General features: G+C 40.9%; 1 protein-coding gene across 3 annotated transcripts in view; it reads right to left on the reverse strand.

Moving 5' to 3' along the window:
• Positions 1 to 6,875: 6,875 nt before the first annotated feature.
• LOC129702835 (calcium-binding protein 39-like) overlaps positions 6,876 to 18,585 on the reverse strand; it is a 58,985-nt gene continuing 47,275 nt past the window's right edge. For all 3 annotated transcript variants that reach the window (XM_055644861.1, XM_055644859.1, XM_055644860.1), the window contains 2 exons: positions 14,610 to 14,753; positions 6,876 to 8,006 (listed from right to left, as the gene is read on the reverse strand). In XM_055644861.1, the coding sequence (XP_055500836.1) occupies positions 7,818 to 8,006; positions 14,610 to 14,753 (333 nt within the window). In that variant the 3' untranslated portion in view covers positions 6,876 to 7,817. The remainder of the gene's footprint in view (positions 8,007 to 14,609; positions 14,754 to 18,585) is intronic.

Here is an 18,585-nt window from a genome sequence, read left to right on the forward strand (position 1 = left end):
CAGGCTGTTTCCAAGGACAATGAAGAGACACATGGGCCGGATTGGATAAGTACAGACAGTTTCCTTCTCGAAAAGGGATTTGTGACCAAAAGATTTCTTGTGTCAAATCATTCATTTAGTAGCTGGTATTACCGATACCACCTTTCCAGTTTTTATTCATTTAATAATTAGATTTTTAATTAATTTGGTGTTTCCACAGTTCTCCTGATCAATAATGGTCCAGTGATACAATAATACTACCCAAGATAGACACAAAAAGCTGCCGTAACTCAGTGGGACAAGCAGCATCTCTGGAGAGAAGGAATGTGTGACCCTTCTTCAGACAAGGGTCTCAACCCGAAACATCACCCATTCCTCTCTCCAGAGATGCTGCCTGTCCCACTGAGTTACTCCAGCTTTTTGTGCCTATCTTTGATTTAAACCAGCATCTGCAGTTCCTCCCTTTACAATAATACTACCTGCTTGACTATGCACCAACCCTTGCCATTTTCTAGCATTAGTCACCTTGCAAGCCCAACATGATCAATGTACACTTCCATGTTATTATAGGTAGCGTTTTCATGTATTTGTTTGTCATTGTTCCATGTCCACATTTGTAGGGAAACTTGGGCCATTTTGTCCTGGGGTATCTGTTGCTGGGGATTCCCAAGACAACATTGTATAACTCCCACAGCATCAAACTGGGAGGCCTGCTATGTAAGTGAAATATTTAAAACTACACTCCAGCCCTTAAACACCACAGATTATACCCTGACCTGACCCCATAACATCCCCTGCAGCCAATCTGCGGGTGGTTGCCTTTCCCTGTGACAATGTTGCCGCCATCAAGTCTCATCTGACAACTTCAAGAATGTGTTGTGCTTATTTTCATCGAAGGTAGACACAAAATGCTGGAGTAATTCAGCGGGTGGTGCAGCATCTCTGGAGAGAAGGAATGGGCGATGTTTCGGGTCGAGACCCTTCTTCAGACTGATGTCAGGGAAGGGGGCGGGATAAAGATAGAATGTAGTCAGAGAAAGACTAGTGGGAGAACTGGGAACGGGATGGAGAGAGAAAGCAAGGGCTATCTGAAGTTAGAGAAGTCAATGTTCATACCGCTGGGGTGTTAACTACCCAGACGAAATATGAGGTGCTGTTTCTCCAATTTGCGCTGGGCCTCACTCTGACAATGGAGGAGGCCCAGGAGAGAAAGGTCAGATAGGGAATGCGAGGGGGAGTTGAAGTGCTGAGCCATCGGGAGATCAGGTGGGTTAAGGCAGACTGAGCGGAGGTGTTCAGTAAATGATCGCCGAGCCTGCGCTTGGTCTCGCCGATGTAGAGAAGTTGACACCTGCAACAGCAGATACAGTAGATAAGATTGGAGAAGGTGCAAGTGAACATCTGCCTCACTTGGAAAGACAGTTTGGGTCCTTGGATGGAGTCAAGGGGGGAGGTAAAGGGACAGGTGTTGCATCTCCTGCGGTTGCTGGGGAAAGTACCTGGGGAGGGGGTGGTTTGGGTGGGAAGGGACGAGTTGACCAGGGAGTTCCAGAAGAAACGGTCTCTGTGGAAAGCAGAATGGAGTGGAGATGGGAAGATGTGGTCAGTAGTGGGATCCCGTTGGAGGTGGCAAAAATGTTGGTGGATTATATGCTGTATGCGACGGCTGATGGGGTGGAAGGTGGGGACAAGGGGGACTCTGTCCTTGTTATGAAGGGGAGGGGGAGTAAGAGCGGTGCTGTGGGATATTGGGGAGACCCTAGTGAGAGCCTCATCTATAATGGAAGAGGGGAACCCCCGTTTCCTAATGAATGAGGACATCTCCGATGCCCTGGTATGGAACACCTCATCCTGGGCGCAGATGCAGCATAGAAGGAGGAATTGGGAGTAGGGGATAGAGTCTTTGCAGGAAGTAGGGTGGGAAGAAGTGTAGTCAAGATAGCGGTGGGAATCAGTAGGTTTGTAATAGATGTCGTTCAATAGTCTGTTTCCCGTGATGGAGACAGTGAGACCTAGAAACGGTAGGGAGATGTCGGAGATGGTCCAAGTGAATTTGAGTGCAGGATGGAAATTAGTGGTGAAATTGATAAAGTCAGTGAGTTCTGGATGGGTGTAGGAGGTAGCACCAATGCAGTCGTCAATGTAGCGGAGGTAGAGTTCGGGGATAGGGCCAGTGTATGCCTGGGTAGAGTAAGGGGAGTGGAATATTTGAGGCAGTTGATGTCCCACCGGCATTTGGAAATGATAATGTCTAAAGAAGGTAGAGGGCCATCCGGGGGAGTCTAAGAGGAGGTGGCCCATTGGTGACAGGAGGAGTCATCACTAGGTGGTGAGGACCTTCCCACAGAAAAAGGCCCGGAGGCTGACGCGACTGAAGAAAAGCTCTACATCATGGCGGACCCAGAACTTGTTGAGGTGGGGGCGGAGGGGAACAAAGGCGAGGCCTCTGCTGAGGACAGACCATTCTGTACCAGAAAAGGGGAGGTCGGGGGGAATGGTGAACACATGGAAGGGTGGGGGTTGGGGTCGGCTGAAGGCAGGCGAATAGATGTAATAGAATAAATAAGTGCTTATTTTCATGTTCTCTCTTCTCACTACACTCTCTGAAACAGCAAAAGACAAAATGTTGGGAAGAGTAACTCTCAGGTCACTAAGCAGTACTTTAAATATTTGGAACAAAAACAGTTAGGAAAGTAGAGAAGCATGTTTCAGGGGTAATAAAGAAATCATACGAGACTTTACCCATAGACAGGATAAATCAAATCTGCAATAATAAGATGATTGCAAATATATGATTGTAGACAAGATGACTTTCTAGATCAATATGTTGGGTAACCATGAAGGGCAAAGGCAATCTTAATTTGGATTATTCCCACAAAGATCTTTTGCAACAAGTCATAATCTTGTTGTAAGGAACTCTTTCAGGAAAAAATGGACCTGTTTTGGGCATGATTTGTTTTCCATTTTCGTTGAAGCCCACTGTTCCTTATAGTTTATCCCTCTTCCCCATTGCTGGTCTACATATTCATCTGTTTGTCACCCCTCCCCCTCTGCACCCCAAGGCAGAGGCTGACTTGCTAAGTCTGGCCTTGAGGAGTGAAACATGTGCCATGACCAAAATGTTTATTCACTCATGAATGCACATAAAGGTGCGCTGGAATTTCTTAGCAATGGAATGAAACCCACGACATAATGACGTGAATGCAAAATAAATACAGAATAAAAACAATGGCAAAACAAACTAAAGAGACATGGCAATACGTGAAACCTTTTATCTAAAAAAATATTAACAAGACTTAAATTACAGTAGCCAAATGTAGTATAAATGTTGACATTTATCAATCGCATTGGTTTTAAATCCACACTCAATAAGCAGAAACCATTGAGGTGTGATTAGGATCTGTTTGTATTGGCAACATTTTCCATTGTGGACCTGATCCAATGCGAGTCAAAAGCAATGGGGCTGAGCATTAACAGATGTGATTGATCTGGATCATGGCCCATCAAATCCATAAGCTCAGTATAGATCAGAGCTTGTGAACATTTCGGATTCACAGCCATTGCTTAAATTGCATTAATACTTTCCTGACCTTTAGATACAACCAGCAAATACTTTTTGAAGTGTGATCATTGTGGTAATGGAGGAAACAGGAATCCAAATTATGCACTGTGATAATGATCATACAAACCATTTAATGGTGTTAATTGGAAAGTAGATGTTGGCTAGGCCGACTCTGATAAATTCCCTACTCCTCAAAATAGCGGTGCAGACTTGAAGGAATAAATGGCCTACTTCCCGTCTCATTTTTTAGGTTTTTGCAATGGTTCGTTCAACAGATAATAGTCTACAACATTGGGTGGAACTGCAATAACAGATGCAGCAGCTTTTAGTCTCCAAGGGTTTGTCTAAGGCTCTTAAGAGACTGTCACTGTACAATCCATCACCAAGGGCAACCAGTGTATTTGAAGGAAAGGCATTGCCTTGCTGAAGTACCAGCCTACTCCCAGTAAAGCCTCTGCCTTGCGGTATGGAGGGTCAAATGACACCGCTGAGCCATGGTTAGTTGTTAATAATAATTAATTCCAACGCGGGAGAGAGCTAATGGGAACCAGGTTCAAGGCTGATATATATTGGGACAGATAAAGGATAGAGTTATATGGATTAGGTTAGAAATGGTCCATTGGTCAGGAGGGTCAATAAGAATCAAATATGCCTGAAGAAGGTTCTCGACCCGAAACATCACCCATTTCTTCTCTCCAGAGATGCTGTCCTGTCCCGCTGAGTTACTCCAGCATTGTGCGTCTACTTTCAATTTAAACCAAGTATGTTACGAATCTGGGCCATTATGTATCAGAAGAAAGATGGACTTGTGAATAAATAATCAGAAATAAATTTGATAAACTTAGGCCAGTGGCCCAATTGCTGAGACCTAATCTGACTGTTTCATGATCTTGCTTCTCTTTACTGCCCAAATCTTTCTATTTGAAGGCAGCAATAGGTGCTGTGTGCGAAATGGTTCAAGGTAATATGAACAATGAAAAAGTTAGTAATATCAGGATAGTTAGAAAACCATATAATAGTATTAGTTACAATTGAGAACTGTGGTATGTTATGAATTTTGATACAGACTTATTATCTGATACTGCCCTTAGTTCAGATTTATTGACTTTAATACAGGATGTTACGTTGATGGTTATTTCTTATGTTAACATTTTTACGCAGCAACACTAAAGATCCTATAGGTCCCTACAAGTACATATCACTGGATACTACAGAAAGTATATTCACTTAATTCAGTCACTAAGGCAACTTGAATTGTGTGGAGAAATATTGCACCGACCCTGGATTCAGCAGTGAACATGAAATGATCCAAGTTGCAAGTTGCACTGATGGAGATAGAAATGTCAGACACAATTTCATCTGTTATTAAAATGGAATTTATATATTTTTTTCTACCAGTTTATTCTGCATCATTGTCATCATACTAAGATCCCTTAATCGAAATTCAGGGTGTCAAGAATGATCAAGTGTCAAGTGGGAAGAGGAGGTTGAAGATTAACTGTAATGTTCAACAGCAAGGCAGACGTAGAGGCAATGGCTTCTTCAAAAGGTAAGAGTCCACTGCATTGGGTGGAACTGCTTTTAGTCTCCAAGGGATGTCACTGTACAACAGAGTTTTGACGAGTTTTATCAAATTAGTATAAGGGACCAGGAGATTATTATCAGATTTTAAAATACGTCAGTATCTCACGCTGCTGTGATGAGATTCAAATATACATTTGCCAGATTTCCATTCCAATAGAACAATGGCTTTATGATAGGCTTACAAAATTTGACTTTTCATTAATTTTTTATGGCATTCAAAGTATAATTTGGCATTGGGCCAGTCAGATGGCTTCATTGATAATGGTGCTGCTCAGGAGTATAAGTGGGGGGGGGGGGGGGGGGGGGGAATGGAAAATTGCTGAAGCATGCAGTCCCCATCTCTTCCCGTCTTTGACATCCCCAACCTGAAAGTGCACTAAGGCTGCAGAATACAATAGGAATCTACTTGATTAGAGCAGATATCCTAACAATACTTCAGAATTAGCCAGTCTAAGTAAAGGTTAAGAAAATACATTGAGTACAAATCACTCGAGAAGAGAACCCTTTTAACTAATTTCTGTCACAAATAAGCATCATCTTCATTGAAAGTTCAAAGCAGTTTCATTTTTCCACTTTGGTCAGTCAGGCACTTCATTATTAATTGAAGAGTAGTTTACAGCTGTGAACCCGAACCAAAGCTATTATTTTGCATAGCACTGCATTCCATTTACCCATGTTCACAAATTACTTGAATGATTTGGACTTTAGAATCAAAAATTCAATTTCTAAATTTGTAAGTAACATCTAAGGGGGAGGGAAATTAGTAGCACGACGGAAGGCTCAACAAATTACAGAAGAACATTACTAAACACGTAGTATTGGCAAATAAAGTTCAAAAGAGATAAATGCAGGTTAATACATTTTGGCAGAAAGACTGGGGAAGCTACGTTATTTACGACGCGTGTCTAGAAGCAAAGCACCAAGGTTTATATCTAGAGGGATAGGACTTAAATGTAGGAAAATTATGCTAAGTCTGTATGACCCTTGGTTATATCACACAACTTGTTTAGAATACCATGTACTGTTCTGGTTGGTGTGTTCTAAAGATGATTAGCGAGGCACTGGAGGGTAGATATAAGGACAATGAAAACAAGGGTCTTTGAAATTATGAAATATTTTGATTGCGTGGATACAGAGATAATTTCCACCTGTGGGAGCAGTTTGTAAAAAAAGTCCATCAATACAGGATAGTCACCAAGAAATCTAATTTGAAATAAATTTCTTTACCCAAAGAGTTGTGCAAATGTGGTTACTGAAAGATAGGAGACAGATCAAGTAACAGTGGGAACAAAGAGTGGAACACGAGTTGGATGAGAATACAGGTAAAATATTAAATGATAACTTAAATTTAAAGACATCATTAAGACTTTGTGCACAGTACTACAATTATAAAAATCACCATAATTGTTGTCTTAATAGCCATGTTTTCTTTTTAATTTTTCAACTCTGTCCACACAAATATTATATAGTCATTCACCAGTGAAATAAACAATTTAATCTGAAGGATCCTCAATATAATTTCTTCAGTAATAATTGCCTTAAGGCTAGTACAATGATTCGTAATTTCAAGGTAGCAGTAATAAAGCAGTTTCCCAAACCATCCAATTTAAGAGTTTGTAAAAAAAAATCAATTTTTAAGAATTAATGGCCTCTCAAAATAATGCACAATTCATGTCACATCTTTAAAGGTGAAATTGTGAACGCTTGGCAAATGTACAGCATAAATCACATAAAACAAACAAATAAGGCGTTTTGTAAGTTTAATAACTTTTATTTAAAAAGTACTCAAAGTAGGCTGTATTTGTGACCTTGTGAAAAGTTGACCAAAGCAGCAATTACTTTCAACTGCAGCCGTACATAGCATAACAGGTACTCAGTGAATGCAACCACGTATGTACAATTACACATTTTAAAAAGAAAAAAAAAACGATATGTGCAACCAAAAATTTAAATTATAACTTGGCCCCAAGTAAATTATTTAAAAAAAAAAAAAAAAAAAAAAAAAAATGGGGACATGGTTTCATTTTCATACTTAAAGAAAATATTCACCAATCATTCTTCATCTGCTTTATCCTAATCTGTTCACAAAGAGAAGTGTATTAATATAAAATGAGTAGATTTATGGAAAGATATTAACTCAATTACGGTAGTTAAGTGAGGCTAATTTGAAGTAGAGTTATTATAATAGTGCTTTTCAGTGGGATCACATCAGGGAGATTGGGGAAGCCCATTCTTAAAGCTAGTTAGAGATCAGGTTCTGCACACTTACCATTGTGAACAGGTGGTTTTGCAGATGTGCCCTAATTCACTGTGATAAACAATCAAAATAAAAATGAATTTACATAGAAGAACAGTAGCGATATCTTATTTAGCTATAATAGCCAAATCAACAGCATGCTAGCCTCAGCACTGGATACCTGAATTTTAAGAGCAAAGAAAAGAATCACTGCTACTGTGCAAGTATGTAAACCTCTAAACTTACATACTACCTTATATGTAGGAGGGGGGAAAACTAATGTACAAGCACTCTGAAAAACAATATGCATGAATAAAATTAGTTTTATTATATATAAATACTAGAGGTGAGTTACTGTTACTACACAATCCCTTTCCTACAAAGAAATGTGATCATATTGTATACAGATACAGCAAATAAAGCTACATCCATAGACATTCCTCTGAACCAAACATGTTAAGACTGTTGAGGCGCTGGTCTTTTCAAATCCCTGATCTGTTTAATCAAGTAGGACTTCTCATCATTAAATTGATCGTCATCTGTTCTGTCTGCTTGGAATTGACTGAGGAATTCTATCAGTTTGGCCTGATTTTTCAACAGGATATCCAGAATGGGTTGCGTTTTATTTGGATTTGCCACAAAAACCTAATGGGTAAAGAGAAATCAACAGGTAAAACATTGAGAGATTAGACAGATTCAACTTTCCAGTAATATCCAGATCTTAACAATATTATTTTAATCTTCCAAACAACGTGGTTCCAAAACCATTCAATTCTTAAAAGTTTTAATAGATTTCTTCATCGTGATTTGCTTTTGCTCAGCAGCAAAATTAGGCCCTTGTTCAGTTTGCTAATCTGTGCAACCTTTCAAAGTCTCCCCATCTTATCACATTCTTTGGCAACAGAAAGAGTTAATGCTTCAGGACAAGGGCCTTAACTGACGAGCCAATTCACAGGCTCGGTTTCTCTTTTCACATTTATTACCCGACCAGTCAACTATTTCCAGTATCTGCAGTTTGTAGCTCTTCATCTTTATCACATTCTCTCATTCTTTTAAGGTTAACATAAACTTCTTGATCCACTCAGATAATTTCCCTAGAGCTACCCAATGCTATAGGGTAACAAGTGATTTCATATCCTATGATAGCACACAAGACAATGGTCACATTAAACCAAGCAGTAAGCAACTTTACTATAACCAGTGAGCTAGCCTAAGAAGCTACAGCTCTCAACACACAAACAAGTTCCAGAATAACACTCTGATTAGAATGCTTGATGAGTTCAGGAAGGGAATGCAAAGGATCTACGCATCAGTCTTCATCAATGGGAAGGCAGCAGAGAGTCAATAGTTTCAAGTTCCTGCACATGCCTTGGAAGATCTGACATAGATCCAACATAGTGATGCAAACACAAAACAAGCTTCTTTCTTCAGATGATTGAAGGGATTCCTTATGTCACCTAAGGCTTGTATCAAATTTCCAGATATTAAGTATAATGACTGGTTGCATGGCTGCATGGTTCGGTAACTCGAACGCCAAGAAACAGACGGCTGCAGAAAGTGTTAGACATTGCCCGATCCATAACGGGTATTGAGCTCTCCACCATCGAAGGGATCTACAGGTAGCTTAAAGGAGCTGCTCCCTCAAAAAGGCAGCTAATATCATACACACCACCCTGGCTAAACTCTCATCTCGCTGCTACATCAGGAAGCCTGTACAGGAGCCTGAGAATCATGACCTCAAGATTCAAGAACAGCTTCTTCCCATCCCATCAATCATCAGGCTCCTGAACCTGACTATACACAACCTAACCACAACTCTACATCAGCAACAATTGACTATGGACTCTGTTTAGGTTGCACTGTCTACTTTGGTTTGCACTATTCTGGTCTGATTAACATCTACTACTGATAATTTATTGTATTATTGATTCCATACATTTGTTTTGTTATTGCATTAATGGGCCAGTAAACTTGCAGCAAGTGAGAATTTTATTGTTCTGTTTCCGGTACATAATACAATTAAGCATTCTTGATGTTCGACTGGAAATGACTTTCAGCTGCCTGATCACTGTGAAACTACTACTGAAATAGGCATCAGAACTAACATTTCAGTAAACAGCTGGAATGGAAAACATGGGATTCTTTTCATGGCAGTCTCTAGCACCAGTTCTGGGACAGGATTGATTTGTACTGATGGGAGAGACTTGGTAAACAAGTTAACAGGACTCAAGGGGGATTGCAAATCCTGGCTCAGATGGACTGCATTCATGCATTTTAAATAAACTAAAAAGATAGTAGAAGCATTGTTACACATTTTTTTTGTAATTCATTAGAGAAAGATTTACTGCCAAAGAACTACTTTTCACCTAACACAATTCCTATATTTGAAAATAAACCAATTATCTTAACAGTGGTGGTAGGAAAAATAGTGGGATCCATATTAATGGAGAGAAGAGATGAATATAAAATGAATAATTGGCATGGAGTTTCAAAATCTGAATTATACTTGACTGGCCTTATTATGTTTGTGAGAAGTTAATAGAGAACAGACTGCAGTAATGCAGATGTTTAGAACACAAAATGCAGGATGAATTGTGGAACAGACAGCATTTCTGGAAGACATGGTTAGGTGACTTTTCTGGTCAGGACCCTTTTCCGTACAAAATATAATAGTTATCTAATATAGTTCAATAATAGGAAGTTCAGAGAATGTAAAACCAATAGGACACATTGCATTTTTGACTTAAATAGAGTGAGAATATATTGTAGTTTGCAGTAATTGAGGTATTCTGCAAGGATCACTTCTGAAAGACAAATTCTCAGTTTTCCTGCTGCAGCCTATTTTAAAAATGGCCAAAAAAAGATCACATCTAAACATTAACATCTATTCTCACTGAAGTATTGGCAGAGGAGACAAATGCCAGCAGAATGGTTATACCAAATGTTCACAACTAGCCTAGGATTTCAGTCAGGTATGCCCCTGTCCCACTTAGGAAACCTGAACGGAAACCTCTGGAGACTTTGCGCCCCACCCAAGGTTTCCGTGCGGTTCCTGGAGGTTTTTGTCAGTCTCCCTATCTGCTTCCACTACCTGCAACCTCCTTTCCAAGCATAAAATACTGGATTTGTCCAAGACATTGTTGCAGATGTTATGGGCAAATCCCCCAAAACACACTTGAGGAAAACAAAACAAACCTCAAGAGAATGCATTTGCATCGATGGCTCAGAGGGTAGGGCATGGATAACAGCCCAGCTGCACCTCTCCAGCCAATGTTAAATTGTTGCTAATGGAGACAAAAGAGAGGTGTGGAATGGTGTAGAGTTGCAGGTGTAAGGAAAAGGGGGCAGCAATGAACGCATGAGGAACATATGATTGGCTCATTGTTATCAATTGACATTAGAAAAATACTTCTGCAACGATGCACAAAACTGAACAAAATTAAAAAATCTTTCCAAACAAGATGGTTTCAAACAAAATGCCAATGTGCCATGAACCCCTGGGTAGTATGCAGCTGAATCAGCTAAACCAATTTTCTGCAAAGAATTACGAAGTAGATTGGGTTTATATGCCTCATTCTCCAAGGAAAATGCATACAATACCTATAGCACAATTTCACAATCCCTAGAATGTACAATTACAAGAAAATAAGATTGAGGACTTAATGGCAAGATTGCTTTACCAAATGGAAATGAGAAACACAGAAACACAGCTCAGCCCCAGTTTCTAGCCTGAAGAGTTTACCATTCGGCCAATGCCTTCACCTTTCCCCGATGATGGCATTCCGATCTGTAAGATTGATAATTTATTGATCAATCTCACGGATCAGAATGCCATCATTGGGAGAAGGAAAAGGTGACAGCATCAGCTGAATGGTAAACTCTTTGTGGTTCGCAGACATAGCAGTCTTGTCAAACATCTGCCCCCCATTCTGCAACATCTAACCGTGAAGTGCATTCCCTTCTACCTCCCAAGGGAATTCACCATCTTTACGGCTGCAGTCTACATCCCGCCTCTGACAGACATTGCCTGTACAACTGCAGAAGGACCTCTTTGCTCCTATACTCAACTCCTCTTGTTAAGAAGGCCAACATGCCATTAGCTTTCTTCACTGCCTGCTGTACCTGCATGCTTACTTTCAGTGACTGATGTACAGGGACACCCAGATCTCATTGTAATTCCTCTTTTCCTAACTTGACACCATTCAGATAATAATCTGCCTTCCTGTTCTTGTCATCAAAGTGGATAACCTAACATTTATCCACATTAAACTGCATCTGCACCTGTCCAAGTCACCCTGTATTCTCATAGCATCCTCCTAACAGTTCACACTGCCACCCAGCTTTGTGTCATCTGCAAATTTGCTAACGTTACTTTTAATCCCTTCATCTAAATCATTAATGTATATTGGAAGCAGCACGTTGTGGTCAACCAACACCAGTTAGCATACCCAGACACCTTTTGCATTATAGCTGGGACGTCAAGGCTAGTTTGAAGAAGCAATTGTGTCACCACCTGGTTTGGCAACTCAGAAATTCAGGAATGAAGGAGACTGCAGAGTGGTAGACACTGTCCAGGCCATCAAAGGTACTGACCGCCCCACCATCGAAGGGACCCATAGGAGGCGCTTCTTCAAAAGGCAGATGAGATCAGTTTAATTTGGCATCATGTTCAGCACAAACATTATGAGCCAAAGGGCCTGTTCCAGTGCTGTACTGCTCCATGTTCTATGTCAATAATAGTTGTAGTACATCGTACCACCATATATATATTAATTGCCATGAACAAACTAATTGGCAAAATATTTCATTGGGACATATTTTCAAATGGGTCATGCCTATATAAAAAGGAAATCTAAGAGATTGGAGTCAACATTTTATGATGAGAATCGGTGAAGAGTGAAATCTGCACCGCTGTTAAACTGGGGTCTCTTGTTTTAACTTTAAGTATTAACAGAGATAAATATTCTTCAAGAAGTGCAGATTCAAGTTTCCTACAGTTTTATTAATTTGTAATTTTTTAAAATCACATACCATACCCCGACTAGAGTAACCTCACAATTTGGAACTATTCTGTGCTAATTATGCATTGAATTAGTATAAAATGCATGAAATATTCCAAGAAAAACATAGCATCCAGAATCCTTTTCACTGACATTACTCGTGGTTGGTATAGAAGGTGAAGAGTTAATTGTGGACTTCTGGGAACAAGGTGCATCCAGAAACGTTTAGCTGCAGACTTGATAATGATATGATATGCCATTTATTGTCACTATACATGTACAATGAAATTAAAAGCTGCTCGTACTCAGTGCATACATATAAGGTCCTCCCTTTGACTTGTGCGGTGTTCCCATTACAAGTAGCGACAGGCCCTCATAATTGCATGGATTTCTGCCTTTCCCTTAGGAATAGTACAGACTCTGTCATGTGAAGAGGTGCAAAGTCCATGGTAACCTCTACATTTTATTTTGACTAGAGTCCTGTGCCTATGCTCAATGGTCACTTGTCCAAGTGAGGAATGACCCTGATATACATTCAAAATGTCATGTGCCCATGCAGCCCAACTTAGGGATAATCTAATATCCTTCTTAGTATAAAGGAACCCATTTTTGTAACATTTACAGACATTTTACTTCCAACAAAAAACACAAACAAGGACACTATTATGTAGGCTACGCAGCCACAAATATACAAATAAAAAACCTCTCTTAATGCCTTTCCATTACAACAATAAAAAAAATCACATTGCAATTTCTTGCCTCAGCCTACTAGTCAGCCTACTAAAGGACAAGTTCTTGCCTCAGCCTGTATCTCATTTCTGATGCATGCTGAATTCAATCATCTCCACCACGTCCTCTGCTACGCATTGTTACAACTGGTTGTGAAGGCAATGTGAAAAATAATTTGTATTTTAAACCCAAAAATAGAAAACATCCACTCCAATGCAGTACCATTTTTCTGCAAAATATGCGTGATGCCAAATTTACAAGTATTGGACTTGACTTTCGACACTAACTGTTCCAATGTTAAGAGGGACTTTTGGTACTCCATTTAATATGAACAACAAGTTGATAAAACTGGCCTACGTTCAAGTAAAATGAGACTATACATTATGGCATTACAACACGTTCATTGGTTCAACACGATTTTTCTTTCTTCCAAGAACTTGAAGAATAACTTTTAAACTATTTGATTTTACTTCAGCTTGGTTATAATTACACAACTCTTGTTTTCTCCTATACCAGAGACCCAAAACAGACACCATTATTCTGTCACAGCAAGATATTACCAGGTGGACAGAAGATACAAAGCTGTTTATAAACCACCTCAAAAAGCTGACACATTCCAACCTATTCATGGGATTCCCAGGTGCATAATCGCTCAAAATGAGGAAGGCATTCACCGTAGTCATATGTACCTCAATTTCATATATTGGGAGCAGAGAACAGCGTAGCATAAGTGAGCGCTCCACTATCCAATTTTCCCAGCCACTTGGTCAAGCACTCCCTTCTCCATTTTTTTTTGCACAGTTTACCGTTCCCACATTAGATTCATCGGGCACTTCAGAAGATATGGAATTGGACTGCAAATAAATCACCCTCAATCCCAAGGAGCAGAAACCAAAATGATGGTGCAGGGGTAGAGTTGCTGCCTTACAGCAAACGCAGCACCAGAGACCCAGGTTCGATCCTGACTACAGGTGCTGTCTGTATGGAGTTTGTATGTTCTCCCTGTGATCTGCGTGGGTTTTCTGAGATGTTCGGTTACCTCCACATTTCAAAGACGTACAGGTTTGTAGGTTCATTGGCTTGTAACAATTGTAGGTTCATTGGCATGTAACAATTGTCCCTAGTGGGTGTAGGATAGTGTTAATGTGTGGGGATCGCTGGTCGGCGCGGACAAGGTAGGCCGAAGGGACTGTTTCCACGCTGTATCTCTAAACTAAATGTAGTTTGCATGACCTCATAAGGTACACAAGCAGTCCATCAAACAGACGCTGATATCAACGGCACTAACATTGCTACATTTGTCATACAAGCACTGTCATGTTTGCTCAAATTCAGAATGGATTTTGATAGAATAGATAAAGAGAAAGTTTCCACTTGCAGGATGGCTAATAGCCAGAGGTCAGAAATTATTACACATTTTAAACTTAAAAGGGCAAAATTGTCCAAACTGAGCCCGTTTTTGATTTAAGCAATTTTAAATTTTAACAGCTATTTGGAGGTTAATATAGTTCTCACTTACCTTAAATACATGAAATGCCTCAAACTGGATATTTCTACTTTGGTCCCTTAAGAGGTTCATCATGAGCTTCAGATTTTCAGGTTTACTTATGTATCTTGTCATAACTGTGAAATTGTGCCTGTCCAAAAGCAGCTCTCCTATAAGCTTGACACAAAACAGATGATAAATCAAATGTCAAAAGGATAACACACAACACAATTGTTTTAAAATAAATCCACATCTCTAAGTTGGGTATCTCTTGGCTTGCAGGATTGATAAAATGCACAACTAAATGTTGCTGTTTGGAGGGTACTTTTAGGGCAAAGCTGGGTTAACAATTCAACACGGGACCAAAATGAAAGATACGACATAAATTTGTGCTAATAATAGTAAGATATTTATACTGTCAAAATGGAAATGAAAGTACAATATAAAATTCGAGGCTAAAGGTGCTAGTGTCAAGATTAAAAAAGCGAATAGAAAGCTGAGATACAACTCCCTTAAAGAGCTGTAAATATTACCTTAAAGAGCTGTAAATATTGAAATGATAACATGAACATGGAGTCAGTGCACTTATAAGAATAATAGACAGAACTTTGACAGATAGGCACAAAATGCTGGAGTAACTCAGCGGGTCAGGCAGCATCTCTAGAGAGAAGGAATAGGTGACGTGTCAGGTCGAAACCTTCAGACTGCGGCTTTTGATTGATAGGATTGTTGAAGGGTGAAGATGGCAAGGTCTGATTTTTAAAGTACGGAAGAATGGAAGTGATCTATTCCAGTACTGTGAAGTTTATATTTGATGAGAGATTATGATACAATGGATTGGCAATGGGGAAGAATAGGGGCAATTAAATTCTTCTTAAATATCCATCACTCTCTGTAGCTTGCTAACAACCCTAGAGTTATTCCTGAAATTGAGCCCCCTCCAACCATTGGCATAAAGTAATGAACAAATCAGTGCATCTGTCATGGAAGAGAGCCCATTGGATCATTTCTTTGTCTACACACGGACAGTGTGCAAAAATTAGTATGCACATTAATAAATGATTGGAAATAGAATCACCGACACTCTGCAGTAAAGAGAGGCTCTTGCTTCTCACTGCAACAAAAGCTCCACAAGTATAAATATTTTATTGGCAACTTAGCTGTCCTCACCACTAATCGGCATCTTCCATTTGCTATTCCAACTAAACCATAGGCGAGGGCGGCCATGGGGGCGCAGCGGTAGAGCTGCTGCCTTACATAAAATGCAGCACCGGAGACCCGGGTTCTATCCCGACTACGGGTACTGTCTGTACGGAGTTTGTACGTTCTCCCTGTGACCTGCGTGGGTTTTCTCCGAGATCTTCGGTTTCCTCCCACACTCCAAAGACGTACAGGTTTGTGGGTTAATTGGCTTGGTAAATGTAAAAATTGTCCCTAGTGTGTGGAGAAAGTGTTAGTGTGCGGGGATTGCTGGTCGGCACGGATCCTGTGGGCTGAAGGGCCGGTTTCCGTGCTGTATCTCCAAACTAAACATACCAACTGACATATTGTCAGTAATGCCATATCAGAACAGCATTCCCACTTCATCCCTTTAAGGATAAACAAAGCATTTCCTACATCAACCATATTCTTTCGCAACAATTTCTTACAGAAATTTATTCCAAAGGCACTTCACAGCAGAGCAGGAATGCTTAGGATGGATGTTATTGAAATGGCAGGGGATCATGTAATAAAATATCCTGTCCATTACCCTTCCAGATTCACAGCCAAGCTTCAGAAACAATGTACTGCAAATACAGTAAACCCTTGTTTTAATGGACCCCTTTATAACAGAATTCAGTTACTGCAGTCAGACCTGCCGACTTACCCCATACTCGGAAGGTGCACCAGCAAGCACTTCTTCTCACTGCATAGTTCAGTTGGCGGCTGTTGTTGCAGCTCACCTTTTAGCCCCCGAGACCAGCATTTTCTTCAGGCCACTGCCACCAAGACACGCTTGGTCACCATGGGGCTCCCTTCCCTCCCACCAGTTACTGCTTCTTTCTGTTGGCCAACACTTTGTCTCCTCGGCCTCTTACTCCCCCCCCCTTCCCCCCCCCCCCACCACATCATCTCTTCACCCCCCCCCCCCCCCTCCCCCGTTGCTTTGTCCACATAATAGTGTGGAGAGACCACACAATGCTCTCTCCTCCACCACCACCTCATCCTCCTCCCATCGCTCTGTCCACTACCCCTTCCCTCCACCACCTTCTCCTCCAGTTGCCGACATACTCCACTTTGGAAGATGCTGGCAACGAGGTGGTGGCTGCGGGGGAGCGGACAATGCGACGGTGAGGCGGGAGGGAGCCTCACAGTGAACGAGCGTATCCTGACGGTTGTTGCAGGCTGAAGAAAGCGCGTCCTATCAGGGTCTACAACATGAGCCACAACAGCTGGTGAAGAAGGGGTTGCTGGTGCAAACCAGCAACATTGACGCCTAGTTTGAAAGGCGAAATGACACAAAGTACCAGAGTAATTCACCAGATTGAAAGGGTCCCGACGTCTCCTATCCATGTCCTCCAGAAATACTGCCTGGCCTGCTGAGTTACTACAGCACTGGTTTCTTTTGTGTATTAACCATCATCTGCAGTTCTTTGTATCAACTACATACAATGATATTACCTTGCTCGGTTATAGCAGACAATCGGCAAAAACAGACACCATTCTCCCTCCCCCCCCCACCAAACCATGGTTCGTTATAACAAAGGTTTACTGTACTAGAAATCTGAAACACAACATAAATCGGAAATACATAGGTGAGATGGTATCTGTGGAAGAAGGAACAATTAACATTTCAAGGCCTGTGACCTATCATCATAACTAGGAAAATTCATGGGTGAAAAATATTTGAAAACATTTCATTACAGCCTTTGGATATAGAGTTCAGATAATATGTAATTCCATCCTTTGTATCCAATTATTTCCTACATTGTTTTTTCCTCTTTCCCTTATTTGCTGTTAAATTCATTAATGATCTTCTATTGACAGCTCCTCCAGACCACACTTAATAGTTAAATTCCTTTACTGTCCTTTCACCCAGCACTGTCACCCATTCCTTCTCTCCAGAGATGCTGCCTGTCCCGCTGTGGTACTCCAGTATTGTGTTTATCTTTGGTTTAAACCAGCATCTGCAGTTCCTCCCCACACTATGAGCTTTTATGTCTTTAAAGCTCTCCCGTTCTCCCTATTTAAACAGACCTTCTCATTTATTCTCTCTTTTCCCGCCTTATTCACCCTTCGCCCCAAGCTTTTTTTTTAATTTTTTTTAAACAGCTTAAAATATGCCTCAACTGTACCCTTTTCCCGTCTACTGAAAGGTTATTGAACTGAAACATTAACTACATTTCTCTTCCCACAGCTGCCTGCCTTATCCATTTCCACTCTCTTCTGTTTTTATTTCACTTCCAACCAATGAGGGCAAGAGTGTATTTCACTGTAGGTCTATGGTCGAGGTTCCTGGGTCTTAAGACAATAAAGAACAAAGGCTTTGACTATCATTAGCCATTGCTCTCAAAACAGTGCCGGCTTTTTGTCTGGGCTTCACTGTCGGGATCAGTCAATAGGCCGGGGACGAGTGAGTACGAGTATTTGAGCCATCGCCTTCAGGACTGAGCCAAGGCAACGGACCATAGGTACGCCATGTTCGTGAGCGCCCTTAACTAGGGGGTGGCATCCTCGAAGGGGTGGGATCCTTGTGAACACGTGATTTGATGCCTGCCATTCGGGGCGGGATGAGGGCAGGATCCATGTGTACACGTGATAGATGTGGCTCGCCATCTGCTCAGACACGCGGCCTGGCCCGTGCAGAACAAGGTTGCCGACCTCTGCTTTAGACTTTGGAGATACAGCGTGAAAGCAGGCCCTTCGGGCACACGGAGTCAACCAGCGATCATTCCGTGCACTACCACTATGATACACACTAGGGATAATTTACAATTTTTACCATAGCCAATTAACCTACAAACCTGTA

The sequence above is a fragment of the Leucoraja erinacea genome, chromosome 13, assembly GCF_028641065.1.
Source record: "Leucoraja erinacea ecotype New England chromosome 13, Leri_hhj_1, whole genome shotgun sequence".
In the NCBI taxonomy this organism is placed as follows: Eukaryota; Metazoa; Chordata; class Chondrichthyes; order Rajiformes; family Rajidae; genus Leucoraja; species Leucoraja erinaceus.